At 41.3% G+C, this 21,436-nt stretch overlaps 1 protein-coding gene across 2 annotated transcripts in view; it reads left to right on the forward strand.

Annotated features, from left to right (window-relative positions):
* The first annotated feature begins 2,186 nt into the window (after positions 1–2,186).
* SLAIN1 (SLAIN motif family member 1) overlaps positions 2,187–21,436 on the forward strand; it is a 67,978-nt gene continuing 48,728 nt past the window's right edge. Inside the window, exons 1-2 of one of the 2 annotated variants that reach the window (XM_082365965.1) lie at positions 2,187–3,076; positions 17,862–18,001. In XM_082365965.1, the coding sequence (XP_082222091.1) occupies positions 2,454–3,076; positions 17,862–18,001 (763 nt within the window). In that variant the 5' untranslated portion in view covers positions 2,187–2,453. The remainder of the gene's footprint in view (positions 3,077–17,861; positions 18,002–21,436) is intronic. The other variant, XM_082365966.1, reaches the window with a different exon arrangement.

Consider the following 21,436-nt stretch of genomic DNA (forward strand, 5'->3'; position numbering starts at 1 on the left):
TTAATTGAAACCTTGACACCATCAACCTCTTTAATTATGTGTTAAAGAGACAGGCATCCTGGGGATACCAACTTAAAATCAGGGTACATTTTGAGTGTTTCTGTTGTGTGTACATATGTAATTCACAGAAGGGGAAAAAAGAGGTGCTGACATAGGAAAGAAAGAGATGATTTAAAATTTCTCTAGACATGAATCCTTTCACAGGTTAAACACAGTTAGGAAGAGGGCAAATTTGTCTTTTCAGAAGAAGAATGCAGAATAGAAATTTAGGATAAAATGTTTCACCTCTTTGCTAGGTCTAAATTTCAGTGAATGCTCTCTTTTGAAACAACAAAGATTGTTTACAATACTAATTGTTACGTAGAAAACACAGTTCTAAGGCTTGACTACTGGTTGCTTGGATGTATTCTATAGACCCTACTGAGTAAATGGAGGAGAAGCTGGATGTTTACTATAAATTTCGCAGTAAAATGACTGCTTTTCTTTACGTCTTAATTCTTGCTGTCTTCGCTCTTCTGTGCCTGTTCCCGATTTCTTTTGCTAACGTGGAACCCAGCAGCTCTTTGTTCTCATTGTGTCTGTTGTCTCCCTTTCTTTGTGTTGCAGTGATACTGCTACCCACATCTGCCACTGAGCATGCGGAAAATCCTTCAATAGATTCTTTACTTAGGACTTTCAGTAGTATTACTCCACTTCTCCAGGTTTTAGTAATAACCAGAATATCTAGAAGATAGACTGAAACTTGGAAAGGTGATGGGTGATACAGGTGGTTAGGTGGTGGTCTAGCAAGCTGGGACACCAGATAGGAAGGCTCAGGGTAGTTATTATACATATTTATCTAATTTACGGAAGATCTCACCAAGCAACTTAAATGCAGATCACCCACCCTACACACAGAAGTTGGAGATATAGATTGACAACTGACAAGACACAAGTGTTTCTGAGCAGGAAGGCACAGAGCTGTATCTAAAACCAACGGATACAATAACCAGTTCCAGAGGGATGTGGTACATTGTCACAAAGATTGGTATGTAAAGTCCCAGAGCAGGGACCTTCACTAGATAGTATATCATCTGAGGATGAGAACCAGTTGTGTGGAAGTTTCTCATAATAAAATCTCAGACTTTTCTCTGTGATAAATACCCCAAAATGCTACATCAATATCAATTGAATGAAAAGACTCAATTCTTCTGCTTAAGCCACCCCCTCACCCCGCTTTTACAAGCAGATCTACCAATAATTTCCAGAAGGTGTAAGAAAAGGCAAATTTGCAGGTGAGATTGGGGGTATTGGGGTTGGACCTCTGAGGTTTTCTCGTTTTCTTCCCCAACCTCACGCCAGCAAGTCTGACCTAATAGCTTGTAAATTATTTAACAGATGGAACACCATTCAACTTTACTCATGTTTCTCCCATAATGAGTTTTGCCTGTTTTGTTCACTTGAAAGCATGGCCAGCTCTTCGAATGGTATCTGGCACAGAGTTAGGTGCTCAAAGATCTTTTGTTTAATGAATGTATATAGTATAAAAATGCTTTTCTTTTATTGCGGCAAACATTGGTGGTAATACAATAGTTCAAACCGGACAGTTTTAGAAAAAACTGAACATTTGGCTCTTTAGTGGGGGGGACGCCACTCTCCCCCCTCTTAGTGAGAGGGAGATTTTCTTTCTCCTCGGCCTCTTCTCTCCCACCATTTTGTTTTTGTATTACCAATCAAGGGATTAATAGCATCACCTCAAAGCCTTTCCGTTCCACGTTTTTACTTTTTGGTTCTTAAGATACCGTTTCCCGGCCCTTTGGTTTTCTATAGGTTTAACTAGCTAGTGGCTGGTAGACGATACGGTTAAGCCCAAGTGCTCTTGGAAGGTAGCAAACCGGCGGGCAAACGCTGCCCTCCTGCAGGGCAGGCACCTGCTGCGGCTGCTTTTTCTGGAACCCCGCCCCTGGCTCCGAAGTCAGCTCAGTTCGCTCCCTCCCCCGCGGCGGGAGGAAGTGCCGGTGGCGGGAAAGTTCAGTCCAGGTCCAATCAGGCACCTGGGATTGGGTAGCGCGGCCGCGGGCGGTGGCCCCAGGACCCCAGCCCGCGCTCCCGGTCCCGCCCCTCGGGAACGCCTCGCCCCCCGGCTGGTCCAACACCCCAGCCCCGCCCACCCGGCGCCCGCGCCCCGCCCCGCCCGGGGGCCGCGGCTAAAACCCGGAGCCGCCGCGGCGCCCAAGGGACTGGAGGGAGGCTCTGAGCATGTGCAGAGCAGCGCGGCGGCGGCTGCCTCGGCGAGAGGCAGCGTCTCGGTGCTGATGCGAACAGCCGCCTCGGCCTCTGCCCCAGCGTAGTCGGCCCCCGGGCCGGGGCGGCAGGGAAGGAACCGTAGCCTCCCCGCGGCCCGAGGAGCCGGCGCGTCGGCGCGCACCCCGCCCCGCCCCCCCTCGGCGGCCGCGGCGTCCTCGGGGACCACGATGATGGCGGAGCAGGTGAAATGCGCCTCGGCGGGGGGCGGCTCCGGAGCGGGCTCCGGGCCGGTGGTGAACGCGGAGCTGGAGGTGAAGAAGCTGCAGGAGCTGGTGCGCAAGCTGGAGAAGCAGAACGAGCAGCTGCGGAGCCGGGCGGCCAGCGCGGCCGCCGCACCGCACCTGCTGCTGCTGCCGCCGCCGCCCCCCGCCGCGCCGCCCCCCGCCGGGGCCTGCAGCCCGTTGGCTCCGCGGAGCCCCCCGGCCGCCGCTGCCGCCGCCTCGGGGGGACTGGGGCTGGGGCTGGCGTTGGGCCCTGGGGGCGGAGGCGGGGGCGGCAGCGGCGGCTCTGGCCCCGCGTTCCCGGGGACCTACTGCCTGCCCGGCCCGGCGCCCTCCCTGCTCTGCAGCCTGGCGCAGCCCCCCGAGGCGCCCTTCGTCTACTTCAAGCCGGCGGCGGGCTTCTTCGGCGCGGGCGGCTGCGGCCCGGAGCCGGGGGGCGCGGGGACACCTCCCGGGGCCGCCGCCGCGCCGCCCTCGCCGCCCCCGCCGCCCCCCACGCTGCTGGACGAGGTGGAGCCGCTGGACCTGGAGAGCGTGGCCGCCTGGCGGGACGAGGACGACTGCACCTGGTATTGCCGAGCTCCGCTCCCTCCCTCGGGACCCTCGCCTGCGACGCCCGGGGAGGGCGAGGGCTGGAAGGAAGAGGGGCACCTCAGCCACTGCCCCCAGACGGGGTGACCTGGCAGGTGCCGAGCCGGGCGATGAGAGGAGGCTGTGGAAAAATAGGGTGGAAACCTATTTTGTTACAGCTCAGGCCGACCCATGTGGGGATGAACTGGTCCTTTTCCTCTCCTTGTGTTGTCGTCTTTGCTCACGGTTGGGTGCCAAGCTCCTCGTTAGCATTAACTGCAAAATCCATGCTATCTTGTCTTTTTGTCGCTCGGTCGTGCTCTTTTTCGTCAGTCTTTTTTGGGAGTGACGGGGGATGGGTAGGGGTTGGCCTCCATCTGCGACTGTTACCGTGTTGTCCTCGCAAACCAAGGCCGGACAGGATTTGCGTGCTGTCCCTGCCTCCTCGGCACCCCAAGCCGCCTAGTGATGCATCTCTCCTTAAGAGATTCGTTCTTACTGTTTGAGTTGTGCAGTGGTTTGTCCTCATTCGCTGCATCTTCTTTGATAGCTTCTCTCTTCAGAAACAGGCTCGCTTTTTCCAGTGTGCTGACCTCACTCACTGGCTTTCCCATCAGTAACGGCGTAAAAAAAAAACAATGAAAGCTTTTCGGGGAATGGAGTGAGCAGCTTGCAGGCACTCTGTTACCTAGGACCCAAGGAACTGGCTTTAATTTAAAAAACTGGTGATTGAAGAAAAGTGAGATTAGAGAAACTTTGTCTTTATTTTTTAGAAACTTGAAGTTGGTTAGCAGAAAACTTGAGGCTGGCAGCATTTATTCAGTTGAAATCTGGTTAGCTCTGTCTGCTTTCCATCAATGAGTACCTTGTGGGGTTGGGGGGAGAGGGGGGTTCTGATTCTTTTATTTGTTTTTAATGGTGCTTGCTCATGGGGTAGCAGTCACTTCATGACTTCTTTTGGTTGGTTCACATGTTTTCCTCAGTCATTAGAGGTAGTGTGATGTGGTCAGATGAATAGAAGCTTCAGATCAGGTGGGACTTAGGTTCACGCAGGGAGAATGAACAGCATTCACCTCGACCTAGCAGTAGCATGAAGAGTAATTGTAGTTCTTTTAATCTTAGGTTCTCTTCCTGTTTTCCAAGCTGGGTCTTCCTCACTTTCTTTGTGTTTACGTTGAGTGATTGCTCAGGAGGGAGTGGGAGATGGAGAACCTTGCTGGTTTCCCATTGGGAACTGTGGTGGTCCTTTTCTCTTGCACTTTTTTATGTTGAGAACTCTGTTAAGTACACTAATTGGTTTGATTCTGAGAATCAAAATAAAGGGAGCTATAATAAGGCATAGTCATCCTTCTACTTAGTACTTTTCGGCAACTGGGCAGGTAACTCAGGTTGTAAAAATCAAAACAACTCGCCACTTTCTGGAACTTTAAGCCATTCTTTAGAAGCTGCACCTTTATTTTTGTAAAGTCCAGGCTGTGTTGTGATCTCAGATTCAGCCTGAATATGGTACCGGAAAATGCTCTCCTGATGGTGCTTAGGTTGTTACTAATAACTGTAAGCCCTTATGCCACTTTCAAATTATTTTAGATTGATTTAGTCCCCACTTGGCCTTTTCTGGAGATACGTACTTAAATAATAGAAGGAAACTTGCTGTATTTTGGATGAGGATCAATCCTGTGCTTTAAAACTATTAGCACTTTAAAATTTATCATGATACACTTACTATTTTATAGGTGTATTAGGTTTGTGCTAGTACATACCCAGTGAATATAGTTGTAATATTTTCTTTTATTAAATGGATTTCTACCATATTTAGTTATCCTCCAACTATTGGTAGTATTTTGATATCTTAGGCTTTCCTTTTGTAGTTATTTTTTGTTAAAACACCATTAAAATAACTAAAAAAAAATCACCAACTTGGTGAGATTAGCCTAGTAGCACTTCAGATGGTTTGAAGCAAATCTAACCAGGTTTGATTTGCAGCAGGTTCTATTAATTTCACTCATCAAGTATATCTGTGAATGACTAAATCAATGCCTTGACACTTTACAGATGTTTCTATAGACAAATGGCACACTGTTTATACAGTATCTTCCTCAAAACAAACCCAGGGTTAGAATTCCAGGTGGAAAAACAGGGAGGGATCATTAATCTTAGTGGGATGGACTTAAAATTTTTGTAAGGTCACCTGATTTATAGAAAACTTTCTATCAGAGCATTTTTACACATTGAAATATATTTGTATTGCAGTACTTGGCCTGTTTGTTCATCAACAGTCAACAGGGTTTAATTTTCAAAGCTAAACCCACTTGTTGTTAATGCTTGCAGAGCCTTCTGATGTTCCTTCATCACTGCACACCGCGTGTCCCTGCCTGGTGCCATCATCAATAGAGTGCTTTTCATTTGGCTTCCCTGATATGTTTGCAGGAAGGCTACTTATTTTTATCTTCCCTGTTTATTAAGAAACAACTGAAGTGGATAATATGTACCTGATTATTTTAAATTATTTTAAAATATTTTAAAATAAGTTACACATTTTCATTGTAAAAGACAGAACACAGAAGTGAATATAAAGTCACAAAAGTCTTCCCTCTTGTCCTCAATTTACTACTGTGACTCAGAGTTAACCCTGTTAACCTTCCGTAGATCCTTCAAGGTAAAAATATAGTTATACAAATCAGTATGCAAATATATACACATCAGTTTTTTTACACTTACCTTTCATTGGACACATCTTGGACGTCTTTGTTTCCCTGTAACAGTTGCATCATCGTTAACAGTAACTTGGTCCTTAATAATGTTACTTTAACTGTATCACCTACAATTTTTCATACATTTTTATCATGATTTCATCCTAATGGGTTAAACAAAATTAATAATTTATTTAGAATAGCACTTCCTGCTAAAATGTCAGATCCTTAGGAAGGAAAGTTCACAAATGTAGGTTAATCATTGAATATTTTAGAAGTTCTTTCATGTAAGTCTGTTTTTACTAATACAATCTTAGAATGTACAGCCTGGACAGCACTTGGCTCAAGAGTTATGTGTGAAAGAAAAAAGTGAATAATAGAAGAGTATTTGCTTGATGATAGTTCATTAGTTAATGAATGATCAGTCAGGTCTCATAGGCCTTTTTTCCAAACAATTATTTAGCCTATAAGTTTCTTCTGTTTATTGAAAAAAAAAAACAAAACTGTGATGTAAGAAGAATGATGTGTTCTGCTTTTTGTTTTGATGAAAAGCTTTGAAACAAAACAATTGTCTTATATCTTCAAATATTTATCTTAGTTGAATTTAAAGTATGTAATTTTGCCTTGATACAATCTGGTTATCTCAGCACAGTGCTGCTAAAATTCAATGTCTCAGAAAATTAAAGTTGACTTTGGTTTCAGAACCTTCATTCTTAAGTCCAGTTATTATAATCCCATAGTAAACTTCACATCCTGCTGTATCAGTTCTTCCATTATCTTACTACTAATTTGACAGCCTTAGCTTTCCAGGAGACCGTAGGCCAGAAAGTACAGGGGAGAAACCAAGTATCAGGAGCAAATTAAAAAAGTTCAAAAGCACTAAAGTCCTAATGCATATGTGGGACATGGTGTGACTGGATGATTTGCCAGTCTGTACAGAAGGGTGTTTTAAACGTCTCTGTCCCAGTGTTACCAGGCTGAGAAGCACTAGGCTAAGAAGAACCAGGGTACAAGGAGAGGGAATCAGATGGGTATGAAGTGGCAATGGGAGCACTAAATCATTAACTGCATACTAGACCTTTCTGTGACCTGTTTCAGCTCCCTAATTTCAGTGTTAAGCGCCAAGGAGAAATAACTTACGTAAACTTCTTCAGTTATTTACTGAAAGAATTGACTCAAACTTAGACTTAATTTATATGGATTCAGAAGTGTTTGCAACATTCGTGTTTTTTCCTCCAAGCATGGTTGTGACCCATTAATAGGTTATAAAGTCAATTTAGTGGACTGACTCAGTATGATTTTTTATGAAGTTCAGTGGAATATAAAATCAGGATCAGAGTACATTGTATCTTATAATACAAATGTGTCTTGATTAAACTTATTTCAGTTTTATGTGTATATGTCCTGGGTTGAAATAGCTAATGCATTTGTGCCTTATGGCTAAAGTTAGAATAACTCCAATTTGTACTGTTCAAAGCAAAACGGACTTGGAGAAAACAGGTAGAAGAGCACGGCTCCCTGAAGATAGCGTAGTGCTGGGGTAAATCAGGACCTGCTCACCTCAACCAGAAGACGAGTCTATATTCAGATAATGCCAAGATTAAAACATGCCAACTGGTATAAAATACAGCTATTAAAGGAGGCGTTTATTTTTAAAAGAGATGTGGCAGGGATTTTAACTTGCCCAACTGGAAAAGACAGGAGAAAAGTTCTTTTTTTTTTTTTAAACATCTTTATTGGAATATAATTGCTTTACAATGGTGTGTTAGTTTCTGCTCTGTAACAAAGTGAGTCAGCTATATGTATACATATATCCCCATATCTCCTCCCTCCCATGCCTCCCTCCCACCCTCCCTATCCCACCCCTCTAGGTGGTCACAAAGCACCAGCACCGAGCTGATTTCCCTGTGCTCTGCGGCTGCTTCCCACTAGCTATCTATTTTCCATTTGGTAGTATATATTAGTCCATGCCACTCTAGGAGAAAACTTCTTAATGATACAAGGGGAAAATGGTGGTATCTACAAATTAAGGAAAATTTAATGAATGAGATATTCATCTTCCATGTGTAACACCAAGACCCTGGACAGCTGGCCAAAGTCATTGCCAGTTTTTCATCAAAGCTGTTGAACACCTTGTACTATACATATGGCACAGCTAAATTAGACCACCTGAGCTGCTTTTTGCATAATTGATTTTCAGTGGAAAGACCAGAGGGTGCTTCACTTTCTGACAATGCTGATCGAAAATGCGCAGTGTTTTCTAGGAGCAAGTGGAGTTGACTGAAGTCTATGCTGATGGGTCTTTCAAATGAGTAAATTTGAAACACTGCAGTGAGACACTGAAATAGAGTTCATATATAAACGTGGAGGGAGGGGGAAGAGTCTGCTATAGGACCTTCAGTAACTAAAATTTAGACTTAATGTGTCCTTTTAAATAGCTTACTGGGGGTAAGTTTCTTTTGCAGGGGCTAACCAGCTTGACCCTAGCACATGCTAGTGAATCTAAGCTGACTAAGATTGATTGATTGTGCTAATCAGTGCTGGTGTTTTACCTTTCCTTAAAATAAAACTTATGGTGATTTAAGGCTCTCAAAATGGCTTGTTTGAAAATTGACTCATATTACTTTTCAGTGACAGGTCTATGATATACATATACAGTAAGTACCCTACAAACGAAACTTCAAGTTGTGAGCTTTCAAAGATGCGAATGTATGTTCACGTGTCCAATCGCGTAAGTTAGTTCACTTGTCTGGTGTACCTTGTCATGTGCATGCATCCTCTACAAGTGGTTGTGCTTTTGTGTACTTTACTGTACAGTACTGTATAGAGTCCAGTAGTACAGCATCTTTATTTCAGTCAAGCCCAGGATGTCCAGAAGCAGGCATAAAGGCAGCAGTGATGTAGCTGGTACTGTACGGTACTTTTCAAATGTTTTCTTTATTTTTTGTTTGTTTTTTATGTATTATTTGTGTGAAAAGTATTATAAAGCTATTACAGTACAGTAATATATAGCCGATTGTGTTAGTTGGGTACCGAAGCTAACTTTGTTGGACTTACGAACAAATTGGACCTATGAACGCGCTCTTGGAATGGAACTCGTTCATATGTAGGGGACTTATTGTAATTATTTTTGTTGTACCATTTATTTTTGTATTATCTGTAGAAGGATGACTTTAGAACCAAACATTGAGAATAACCAAGACTATTTTTCTAGACATTTTGAAATATTTCATTTGAAGCATTCAGGGTTATTATGATGGACTTTGTGTTATTTCCAACCTCCCAGTGTTAGTGCATGTATGCAGTCAGGGGGTCCAGAAGATGAAGTGTATGAAAAAAAAAAAGATTCTGTGAGAAGGACAATAGTTTCTAGTCATGTGCTTTTGGAAGTTTTGAAGAGAAGTGAAGGAAAATTAGAGTGTGACATTTTAAATGATAGCTTTTCTACTATTTGAAGGATTCTCAAGTTTTAGACTAAGGCTTTTCAAATATTCTTGCCAGATTCTAATATACTGTCAATGAAAGGTAGAAGTTGAAAGAGCAGTTAGTAGGAGGTATGTGTATTAACAATGGCAGACTAGGATATTGTAAATGTTGCTGGCATTGTAATGACAGTGAACGAGGTGATTTTTATGACTTTTTAGAAGATAAGAGCCATTTAGGAGAAATACAGGTTTTACCTTGCTTATCTAATTTTGGAGACATGTTATACTCAGGGAGTTTGTAGCTACGTGATCTTCATAACTAACTGCCCTTTTTCTCTATTTAAATCCAGTTCTAGGCTTAGCCAGAGAAATAGTAGGCTCAAAACTATCCTGGGAATATTGTTTGGAGACTGACTTTAAAAATGATCCCTTCTATCTTAATTCCACATATATGCGTAGTACTTCTAAAGTTCTATCAAGGTAATACGATAAGTAGGATGTAAATGGTTCAAAAACTCTTCTATACCAAGGCTTATTACAGAAAGCAGCGGTTCTCCCAACTCTTTCCTACCTCTGAGTCCTCCACATAGATATTACTTTATACTCCTTTGGCAGTTTCTTTTGTTCTTTATTTCTTTTAATTAATTAATTTATTTATTTATTTTTGGCTGTGGTGCGAGGGCTTTCTCTAGCTGTGGCAAGCGGGGGCCACTCTTCATCGCGGTGCGCGGGCCTCTCACTATCGCGGCCTCTCGTGTTGCGGAGCACAGGCTCCAGACGCGCAGGCTCAGTAGTTGTGGCTCACGGGCCCAGTTGCTCCGCGGCATGTGGGGTCTTCCCAGACCAGGGCTCGAACCCATGTCCCCTGCATTGGCAGGCAGATTCTCAACCACTGCGCCACCAGGAAAGCCCTTGTTCTTTATTTCTAAACAGTCTTTATACTACATGATCTTAAACAGATATAGACTTGTTTTGGAAAATGAGGACTAAGGCCTCTTCCCTTCATCCTCCAGCTACCATATCTTCTTTCCCTTCTCATAATGGTTTTTATAACTTTTCTCTTAAATCATCATAATGGACTTGTGTTATGGTTATCACTGTTATTAGCTGAGTCCTGTTAATTGTATGTTACATTTGTTTTCTCTAATCTCTTTGTTCCTCCAAGAGTTAATAATGGCCTCTCTCTTCCCCCTTTTCTTTAATCCCTTATTACTAATTATTTCTGTAAATACTGGAGCCATAACATCTCTCAAGAAGGTCAACATATTTGATAATCTCTTAAATCTGTTTTTAAAAATTTGTTTTGTACTGCCATCCGTTCTAGAATGCTTCATCCCATTGCTCCAGTCTTCACTGTTGCTCCTTAGGCTGGATGCACAATGCTGTTATCATGGGAATTCCTTCGGGCTTCTTGCCAATATTGGATCTCCTATTTCATAAATCCTTTGTCTTGGAATTTCATTTATTCTTGTGGGTGGGATGCAGCCTCAGGAAGCTTTCTGAGAAAGGGGACATGCATGAGAGGTACACTTTGAAATCCTGTATTTGAAAATGTCCTTATTCTATCCTCATACAAGATTCATGGTTGGTCTGGGTATAAAAGTCTAAGTCAGTTATTTTTCCTCATGTTTGAGGGCATTGTTCCATTTTTTTCCAGTTTTTATTGTTTTACAGCTATTGAAGTGCACTGTGATTTGGGTATTTTGAATCCTTTGTGACTTTCTCTTTAGGTTTCTTCTTTATCCCTAGGGTTCTTAAATGTCACATTGTACCTTGTATGGGCCTGTCTGTTCATTTGTTGCACTGAGCATTTGTGGGTGCCTCCCTCTAGAACCTGGTGGCCTGCCTTCAACTTTTGAAAATTTTTTGCCTTTAAAACAAATAACTTTCTCTTCACTTTCATGGGTGTTTTAGAACTTATAATAATGAGATGGAGGCCTGCCTATTACAGTCATTTAATTTTCTTATCCCTCTCCTCTGGTTGTTAATCTTTGTCTGTGTGTTGCTCCTGGGAGACTTCTTCAACTTGATCTTCCAAACTCACTTATTGGATTTTTTGTTTCTTCTGTAACAGTTTAATTGTTTCATTTGCCAAGAAAGAAGAAGCTGTTCCATTTTAAATATCCTGTTTTTGTCTTGTGAATACAACATTTTCTCTCGGATGATATCAGTTACAATTGTCTTGGGTTTTTCATCTGTTCCCTGCATTGTTTTTCCTCCTCAGTTCTTTTTTCCCCTTCTATCAATACTTTTAGTCTCAGGGTTTTATTTAAAAGGAATATTCCAGATACCTGGTGTCGTGGGTTGTCTGTTCATACCCAAAGGCGATATCGAAGTTGATCTAAGGCTCTGCGTGGGTGGAACTCTTTGGCTGGTAGACTTTAACAGAGATTGGGTGGGTGGCCAGCTCAGGTTTCAGAATCTTTAGGTCTTCTCTTGGGTTCATCTGTGTCTCCAGACATAAACCTTCTGGGAGATAGGAGTTAAGGCAGTCGATTCTAGGAATGTAAAGGGGAAGATGGGCCTAGGGTGCTAACCATTCAGCAAGTAGACTTTCGGTCAACCTCTCTGGTTCAGTGGGGGTACTTCATCTGTCTTTCAGCTACGTTCTGTGTGCCTGAAGTCAGAGCTTCTCCGGGTCAGCCTTATGCACGTGTCAATAGTAAGCCTCCGGTCTTAGGTTGTGGCGGAGGAGGTGTGGTGGGATGGGCAGTGTGGAGTAGAGGAGGGGATCTGGGGTCCCACCTATTCCTCACACAGGCTTTCAGCTGAATTCCCTGCTTTCAGTTGCATGATCACCCCCATATTCTGTGAACTGCAGGGTCGGGGTGAGCCACAGTAGCAGATAGCATGGGAGGACAGCGGAGGAGAAGAGAGAGAAGTCCCTGTACGTGAATATGGCAGAGTGGGTCCCAGAGCCATTACATGTACTTCTGGGAAGCTGCTTTTGAATGTGCTGTGAGGCTGCGTGGTCAAACGAGAGATCCATATTACGCAGGCCCTAAGAGATTAAGGACATCTTCCTGAGGGGTTCCCTGCAAGCAGAAAGCAAAATGCTCTACCAGAAAAACCCCCAAACTGGTGGGAGTGTGTGAAATCCCCAGGCAAGCTGCTTGGTGGAGGTTCCTAGCGGCAGGAGGAAGCAGCGGTCGTCCCGTGGGATGCTGGAGGTGATGGGCAGAGCAGTGCTTCGCATGGGAGCTGAGAGAGGTTTGCAAACAAGCAGATGCTCAGAGAGTGCGTGAACCTGTGTGTGCATTAAACAGTGAGGAAAATGTATTAATTTAAAAGAAGCTGAAAGAGAAGGAAGTTGCACAGTTGCCTAGTGTTGCGGCTGCTTTCTGTCAGGGCTGTGGCACTTGCTTCTGTGATCCAGCTGCCTGGTGGATGGCAGCTCCAGGCTCACTGAAGGGCAGGAAGCAGTCAGTTGCTTACTGTCTTGTGACTTTTTCATAAAGCTTCATTACGGTATAAGTGCGATATAAATTGCATATATTTAAAATGTACTATTTGATAGATTTGGGCCCACGTATAACCCATAAAACCATCATCACAGTCAAGATAGTGGAGAGAGCCCAATGCTTTAAGCTTCCTTGTGGCCCCTTGTATCTCCTCCTGTCCTGATCCTGCCTACTTCCAACTCAGGCACCCACTGATCTGTTTTCTGTCAATCTAGATTAGTTTGTGTTTTCTATACTTTTGTATCAGTGAAATCATATAGTAGGTACTCTTTCATTTGTTTGGTTTGGTCTGGCTTCTTTCAATCAAGATAATTATTTTGAAATCCACCTCTGTTGTTACGTGAATCAGTAGTTCATTTCTTTTTATCGTGAAGGTTTTAGATTGTAGGGACACAACGATCATTTGTTTTATCCATTCTTCTTTTCATGAACATTTGGATTGTTTTCAGTTTCGGGCTATTACAGATAAGTCTTTGCATAGACACATGGCATTTGTGTCTTTCAGGTAAATACTTAATGACTTTTGAGTGGCTGTAACAGAAAGTTAGGTGTACGTTAATTTTTAAAGAAGCTGCCAAAATCGTTTCCAAAGTGGTTGTGCATTTTACGTTTCTGCTGGCAGTTTAGGAGTTTCAGTTGCACATGTCCTCACGAAGGCTTGCTATGGCTAATCTTATCTTCAGGCATTCTAACAGCTGTGTGATAGTATCTCACTGGTGTTCTAGCTTGCATTTCCCTAATGACTAATGATTAGCCTCTTGTCATACACCTGTTTACCATCCATAGCTCATCTTTGGTGAACTATCTGTTTAAATCTTTTACCAGTTTTTTTTTTTTTAATTAATTAATTAATTTATTTATTTTTGGCTGTGTTGGGTCTTCGCTTCTGTGCGAGGGCTTTCTCTAGTTGCGGCGAGCGGGGGCCACTCTTCATCGCGGTGCGCGGGCCTCTCACTATCGCGGCCTCTCTTGTTGCGGAGCACAGGCTCCAGATGCGCAGGCTCAGCAGTTGTGGCTCACGGGCCCAGTCGCTCCGCGGCATGTGGGATCTTCCCAGACCAGGGCTCGAACCCGTGTCCCCTGCATTGGCAGGCGGACTCTCGACCACTGCGCCACCAGGGAAGCCCCATTACCAGTTTTTTAAAACTGGGTTGCTTATTAAGTTTGAAGAATTTCTTATATATTCCACTTATAAGTTTCTTTATCAGGTAAATGATTTGCAAATATTTTCTCCCAATCCATGGTTTGTCATTTATTCTCTTAACAGTCTCTTTCAAAGAGCAAGGTTTTTAGTTTTGATGAAGTCCAATTGATACATTTTTTTTTTTTTTTTTAAGAAATTCACGTTCTTTTATTTATTTATTTATTTATTTCTGACTGTGTTGAGTCTTCGTTTCTGTGCGAGGGCTTTCTCTAGTTGCGGCAAGTGGGGACCACTCCTCATCGCGGTGCGCGGGCCTCTCACCATCGCGGCCTCTCTTGTTGCGGAGCACAGGCTCCAGACGCGCAGGCTCAGTAATTGTGGCTCACGGGCCCAGTTGCTCCGTGGCATGTGGGATCTTCCCAGACCAGGGCTCGAACCCGTGTCCCCTGCATTGGCAGGCAGACTCTCAACCACTGCGCCACCAGGGAAGCCCCCAATTGATACATTTTTTTTCTTTTATGGATCATGCTTTCAGTCTAAAAAAATGTATCTAAGAAATATTGCCAACCCAAGGACAGAAAGTTTTTCATCTGTAGTTTCTTCTGAAAGTTTTACAGTTGAGGTTTCATATTTTTGTGATCTGTTTTGAGTTAACTTTGGATAGTGTGTAAAGTGTGGATCAAGGTTCACTTTCTGTATATGTGTATCCATTTGTTCCAGCACCATTTGTTCAAAAGACTATCTTTTCTTCATTGAATTGTCTCTGTACTTTGTCAAAAAAATCAGTATTCCACATGTTAGTATTTCTGTACCTGGACCATCTATTTTGTTTCATTGATCTATTTATTTTCATGCCATCCTAAATGTCTTTATTACTGTAGCTTTGGAATAAGTCTTAATCAGTTAGCAGTAGCTCTCCAACTTCATTGTTTTGACTATTCTAGGATCTTTGCATTTCCATATGAATTTTAGCTTTTACATTCTACAAAAAGCATGCTGAGATTTTGATTGGAATTTTGTTAAATACATCAATTTAGGGATAATTGACATCTAAACAATATTCGGTTTTCTGACCCATGTACATGGTCCGTTTCTCTGTTTCTTTTTAAATTTCTCTCAGAATGTTTTGTAGTTTTCAGTGTATGGGTCTTTGACATCTTTTGTCAGATTTATCCTTAGGCATCTTATGGTTTTTCTTATACTGTTGTAAATGGGAAGTGAAATTTCAAAAATACTGGTTGTTGCTAATATAGAAATACTTTTGTACTTTGATTTGGTATCCTACAGTCTTGCTGCTAAACTCATTCTAGTATCTTTTTTATATATTCCTTTATTACACAGACGATTTTTTTACATAGACGATCATGTCGTCTGTGAATAAAGACAGATTTACTTGTTTCTTTCCAATCCAAATGTTTTTCTTTATTGCCTGATTGTGCTAGCTAGAACCTGCAGGCCTTGTATTGCTCTTGATAATAGGGGAAAAGTGTTCAGTCTTTCACTGTTAAGGATCCTTTTTTGTAGATGCCTTTAATAAGATCGAGGATGTTTCCTCCCTTTTTTAATTTGCTGAGAGTTTTTATCAGGAATGGATGTCATATGTTTTTTTTTCTTTGTATATTGAGATTATCATATGGTGTTTCTATTTTAGTATATGTGATAAGTTACACTGGTATTTGAATGTTAAGGCAACCTTTCATTCCTGGGATAAACCTCACTTGGTAATGACGAAATATCCCTTTTATATATGGTTGTACCAAATTTGCTAAAACATTTAGACCTTATGCTTCTGTGTTCATGAGGGGTGTTGGTTTTTAGTTTCTTACCTTGTAATGTCTGTGTCTGGTTTGGGTATCAGGGTTCATAGCTATGTTGGTCTCATAGACCATGTTGGGATGTGCTCTCTCCTCTTCTATTTTTTTGGAAGAATTCATGAAGACTTGGTATTCTTCTTTAAATATCTGGTAGAATTTGGTAGTGAGACCTTCTAGGCCTGGGCTTTTCTTTGTGGGTAGGTTTTGTTTATTTGTCTTTGCAATGGTCTGTCCTTTTACTTTTAACCCATGTGTTTATATTTGAAGTGCCCATGTTGTAGGCAACATATAATTGGGTCTTTTGTGATCCCTTTAAACATGAGGAGAAACTTGCTCACATGCCCATCAGAATATTTCCCCTCAAGTTTTTATTGTCTAGGACTCTGTCCAAGGCTTGTGCCTAAACCAGTCATTGGGCAAGTGGGATTAATGGAACTGGCGCGATTGGCTCAGCACAGTGTGTCCCTCTCAAGGTGTGGTCTCCACGTGGCAGTATCAGCATCACCTGGGAACCTGTTAGACATTCACATTCTTTGGTCTTACCCCAAACCTACTGAATCAGGTAGGTTAGAGCTGCCCGCAATTAGGTGTTAGCAATTTGTGTTTTAACAAATCCTCTGAGAGATTTTAATACGTCAAAGATTGAGAACAACTGGCTTAGACTAACCTTTACTTGGGGGTCTAGAGAGAGCTACACAGTAACAGTGTAGAGGTCTGACAGCAAGGAAGGGCAAAAGGGAAGGATCTACATAGATAGGTGATAATCTTGACACAGTAGGCCAAGGTGCGACCTAGGAATAAGAATTTTTAACTAACCAACATACTCTCAATGAAGGCAGGACGGTGGTCCACACTCTAAGGGAAGAATGATATATTAGGATTACTGTCAAGTTGATTAAAAGAGAGATTTTAGAATCTTCATCTCCTGACAGGAGTCAGCAAACTGTGTCCTGTGGGCATATTGGGCCCACTGCCTGGTCTATGTAGCTGATCAGCTTAGATTTTTACATTGTTAAATGATTGAAAAAATCAAAAGAATACTATTTTGACACGTGAAAATTATGGGAAATTCGACTTTCAGTATCTATAAATAAAGTTTATAGGAACACAGCCGTACTTATTATTTATCGTCGGTGATACTTTGGGGCTGCAGAGGCAGAGTTGAGTAGTTATGACAGAGACTATGTGGCCACAAAGCCTATATATTTACTAGCTGGCCCTTATAGAAAAAGCTTGCCAACCCCGAACCATAAGAATAATTTGCTAAATACTACATTCCCCGACCCTCTGGGATAGATGACTCGAATAGGTGGTGGACTGGATGATAACAGTACAAGTGAATAATGAAGTCTGTTAGTTCAAGAACACACCTGCCCGTTAGAATTATGGTAACTTTGCTTGAAGTAGTATTACTTTAATGGGATTTGTAATTAGAACAAAGCTTTATATAGCAAGGTCAGTTACTAGAGCCTGTGATTATAATTTTCTTTCTTTTTTCTGTCAACTGTTGGTTAATTCTCAAGGTAAACCTTGTTGTATAACCCTATCACTGAAAATATTCTAAAACCTACCTTAAAACAGTACCTCAATGAGAGAAAACCTTTGTTATGACTTGTAGTGCCCCAGGGTGGTTATTTTGAATCCTGCCCACTATTGTGCAATGGCGTAGATGCTGAAAGTGAACTCTTCCTAAAACATATCTTTGAAAGCTGTTTGGCTTTCATGAGAAAGAAGCACATATCAAATTTCGTATAGATTTAAGACAGGGGAAATATCTGATTATTTAAGGGTTGAGAGAATCAAACAGCTGACTTTTGTTTTTAGACTTATTTTTGTTAAATGCAAATAAGACTTGCCTTGTTTGCCACATCATGTTTATGTATATTAGCCCAAGTTCACATAAGATTCTGTTGTCAAAGAGAGATGAAAATGTTCACTTCTAGAAATATAAGTGAGCTGATCAGATCATCACGGTGCCCCAGGTCAGTTCAGTAGCAAGAGCCCCAGATCTCCGACTCTCTGAGACATTGTTCCATAGTTTTTTGAAGTCCTCTTTGCCACCGAGCTACAGAAAGTGTCATATTCTACCAGGGGATATTTATCTGTTAAAAATGATTTTGGTGTTTGAAGTAATCAAATGTGAGTTCTGTTTTGATAGAAACTGTTAAATACATGTTGTTTTCTCAAGTAGAAGAGAGGTAATCTCTGTGTAGCTATATAATCCCTATAATGTAGATTTCTTTTTTTAAGGTTATACGTTGGCTCTTCAAAGACATTCCCGTCATCAGAGAAATCCCTGAGCCCTTTGCAGTGGTGTAGACATGTCCTAGATAATCCGACTCCGGAGATGGAAGCAGCAAGGCGTTCCCTGTGCTTTAGACTGGAGCAAGGTAACCGCGACCCCGTACACTGGCATCCTCAAACTCCTGCCGCTGTCCACTCGGTTTTGTTGCTGGTTTTGGAATAGACACTTAATTGAAAAACCTTACCCTGAGGTGCAGCTGTTACATGTGATTCACTTCATATGTTTACACATCAGGGTTTCTCGCTATAGAATATATTTAGTTTTGTGCTTGTTTTTAGCCAGATTTTCAGCTTCTTTTAGTGTTGTAGGAATACATATTATTTTTCTATTTTTTTCTTTCTGTTTATGAATGTACCAGTACATAAAATGGGCCAGTCTTACATTCTCTGGGGATGGTTACAAGGTTGTGTCGCTGAATTCCAAGATAGTAAACTGGGGTTCCACTGGGACCTGGGCACTGACCTTTTGAGTTCCCTAAATGTTTATTTGGATGTATAACTGGAAGTCTTAACCTTTACAAACTAGGAGATAATCTTCATATTGTATGTAACATTTAATTATGGAGCCCAACATAAGTTTAAGTAAAAAAAATAATTAGGATATTTGTAGCAGGGGAAAAAAAAAGCAAAAGGAATGAGTAGTACTCAGCTCCTTGCTATTTTGATAAAGTAGACTAGTACTTAAGGCTGTAATTATTTGGGCTTTTGCTTGTCTCTTAACCTCTTGGTATCTGTTTCATTATCTAGGTGCACTTTATTCCATGGATCACTCGCATCCAAATCACACTTGAGCTTGAAAATGGGGTTAAGGGTTAATCTTAACCCTCCAGATTAAAGAATCAGGGTAGCCGAGAGTAGCGCCAAGGGAATCTGCATTGACAGGGTCACCAGTGTGATTCTTATGCACACTGAGGTTTGAGAACACTGCCTGTAAAACTCTTCAAGGATAATGAATGCTTATAAAATATTTGGACATGATAAGACAAAGTATAATAGGTAACATTTCTCGAGCTCTCAATTCTGACAGTCAGAACATTAAGTTCTTGACATTTTTCATTGTGTTCTAACTGCTCATCTGAGGTAGGTACTACACTCACTTTTAGAGGTGAGAAAAGTGAAGTTTAGAGAAGTTGAGAGGATTATGAGGGCAGAGTGGTCCTTGGAAGCAGAGCCAAGGCCTGCGTCTCCCTGACACCAAAGACTGTCCTTAACCAGTATTCCATCCTGCTTTATTGGCACAGTCAACAGTAAATATGAACAGAATTCTGTTTTAAATATGTGGGGAAGGCCAAACTAAAAATTAGCATGTTTCATTAGCATATTAACTAAAATGAAATAAGTGATGTAGTAATAGAAAGTTGAAGAGTGGAGTAGGAACAGAGGCATACTAGGATTAAAACTTTGGTGACAGATGCGTGTCTAAGAGGACAGCCATCTCAGAGCCAAGACTCTGGTCTTGATTCTGGTCCCATTTCCCTGAGTGGCCCTAAGCGGACCATTATTTTCTCTTTCAAAGGTTGTATAGGCCATCCGTAAGGTTCCTTATTCAAATACCTCTGATTCAAGGACTTTTTATATGTATATTTTTATATATGAATTTTGCTCAGTTTCATTTGAAATAAAATAAAAATAAAATTCAAATGAAATTCAGAATTAGAATCCTTTAGTTCAAGGGTCAACAATATGATAGGGACCAGATAGTAAATATTTTAGGCTTTGTGGGCCATCCAATCTCTGCCATCACTAGAAAGCAGCCATAGATACAAACATTAATGAACAAGGCCGTGTTCCAGTAAATCTTTAACTGTGGACAGAGATTTGAATTTCATGTGACTTTTTTTTCATGTGTCAAGAAATATATTCTGATTTTTAATTTTGGTTTTTACCTTTTTTTGAAAATGGTTAAAATATTCATAGTTGGTGGGTATTATAAAAACAGGGGCAGGTTGGATTTGGGCCACTCAGGTCGTAGGTTTGCCGACCCCTGCTTTATAGTTCATTTGCACACAAGGTAGATCTACATACAAGGTTGGTTTTAAAAATAGAGGAGAGGCTGTGTTAATTTAACGTGATGTAACATAATGTAATTTAAAAATAATCATAGTTGGTGGTTACTTTTGAGATTTTAGACTAAGTGCCTTATTATCTTATTTTCCTTTCATTGGCAAGGGGCTAAAGCAAAATTGTGAGGTCATGAGGACATGAATTGCAGTTTTATTCATAGTGTAATTTATTTAAATTTCATATAAAAGAGTTTGAGCAGAGAATTAGCTTTTCAAATTCAAAATTAGTCTTTTACTAAATTTGTATATAAATCTAAATCCTCTTTTGCTGTGAGACTAAATGCTTTTGTTCCAAAGATCCATAATCCATAATCCCATTATGAGATAAGAAGTAATGGATTAGAATAGGTTGTTCAATGGATGAAAAAAATTTTTGAAACTTAACATGTTTTATAAAGCAGTACATCTATAGTTTAGCAAGCATTAGTCTTACAGACATTATAAGGAAAAGGGCAAATTCCTACCCCATTCTCTCATGCCCATTTTATTACCCAGATGCAGTTACTTAACAAAAGCTGTTTGTTCTGGTTTTGTTTGTCTACCCTCTCTTTTTAAATTCCAGGCTTATATGGCTATTGCCTGAGTTATCAATTTTAATCATTACCGGTTGGCTTTCTACTTTGGTTGGTGAAGGTTTCATTTTTAACTCCCCCCCACCCCGCCCCGCTATACTTTTTCTCCACATTATTCCGTCATGTAGCTTTTTACCAATTTTAGGATACATCAGTATGGATTATGATAGCAAGACTTACATCGAAGCCATGCAATATTTTATCATTATGTTTCTTTTTTCATTTAACTCTGCTTTTCCTTGAGTTAATTGTAAAAAGACACTTGATCTTCTTGATCCTTGTCATTAATTTACCCTTAGACTCTCCAAATGAAACATCCTCAGTGTGGTTAGACATAGACACCCACCAAGGGTTTTTATTTATTTAGTTTAACCATTCCTCCTGGTAGTGCCTTCTATTCTTACTGCAGTCTTACCTTGTTCTCTGTAGGCCTGTGCACAGCTGTCATGGTGGGACTTCCTTTTGCTCTCATCCTGGGAATTCCGCATCCTGTCTTCTGCATTGTATCGCTTGTGTCCTAAATGCAGAGACTTCCTTTTCCTTATCTTCCCTAGTTTAGCAGAGTATATTCTCCTGTTGCTCTTTGTGAGGAGTAGAAGTGGAAAGAGGGTATGTGGGAGGTCAGTGGTGAGAACGTCATATGTCTGAAAATGTCTTTATCATACCTTTGCTCTTACACTTGATTGTTCTTCGGGCTACGTGTAGAATTCTAGTTTAGAAACCACTTCCAGCAGAGTTTAGAAGGCAGTGTTGCATTATATTTTAGCTTGAGGATTGCTGTTGAAATCCTGTACCATTCTCATTTTTGATCTTTCTGCTTAAAATACACTGGATATTTTAGAATCTTTTCTTCCTGGTATTTTGAAATTGCAGTGTGTGTGTGTGT

This window comes from Balaenoptera borealis (genome assembly GCF_965194805.1).
Source record: "Balaenoptera borealis genome assembly, chromosome: 18".
In the NCBI taxonomy this organism is placed as follows: domain Eukaryota; kingdom Metazoa; phylum Chordata; class Mammalia; order Artiodactyla; family Balaenopteridae; genus Balaenoptera; species Balaenoptera borealis.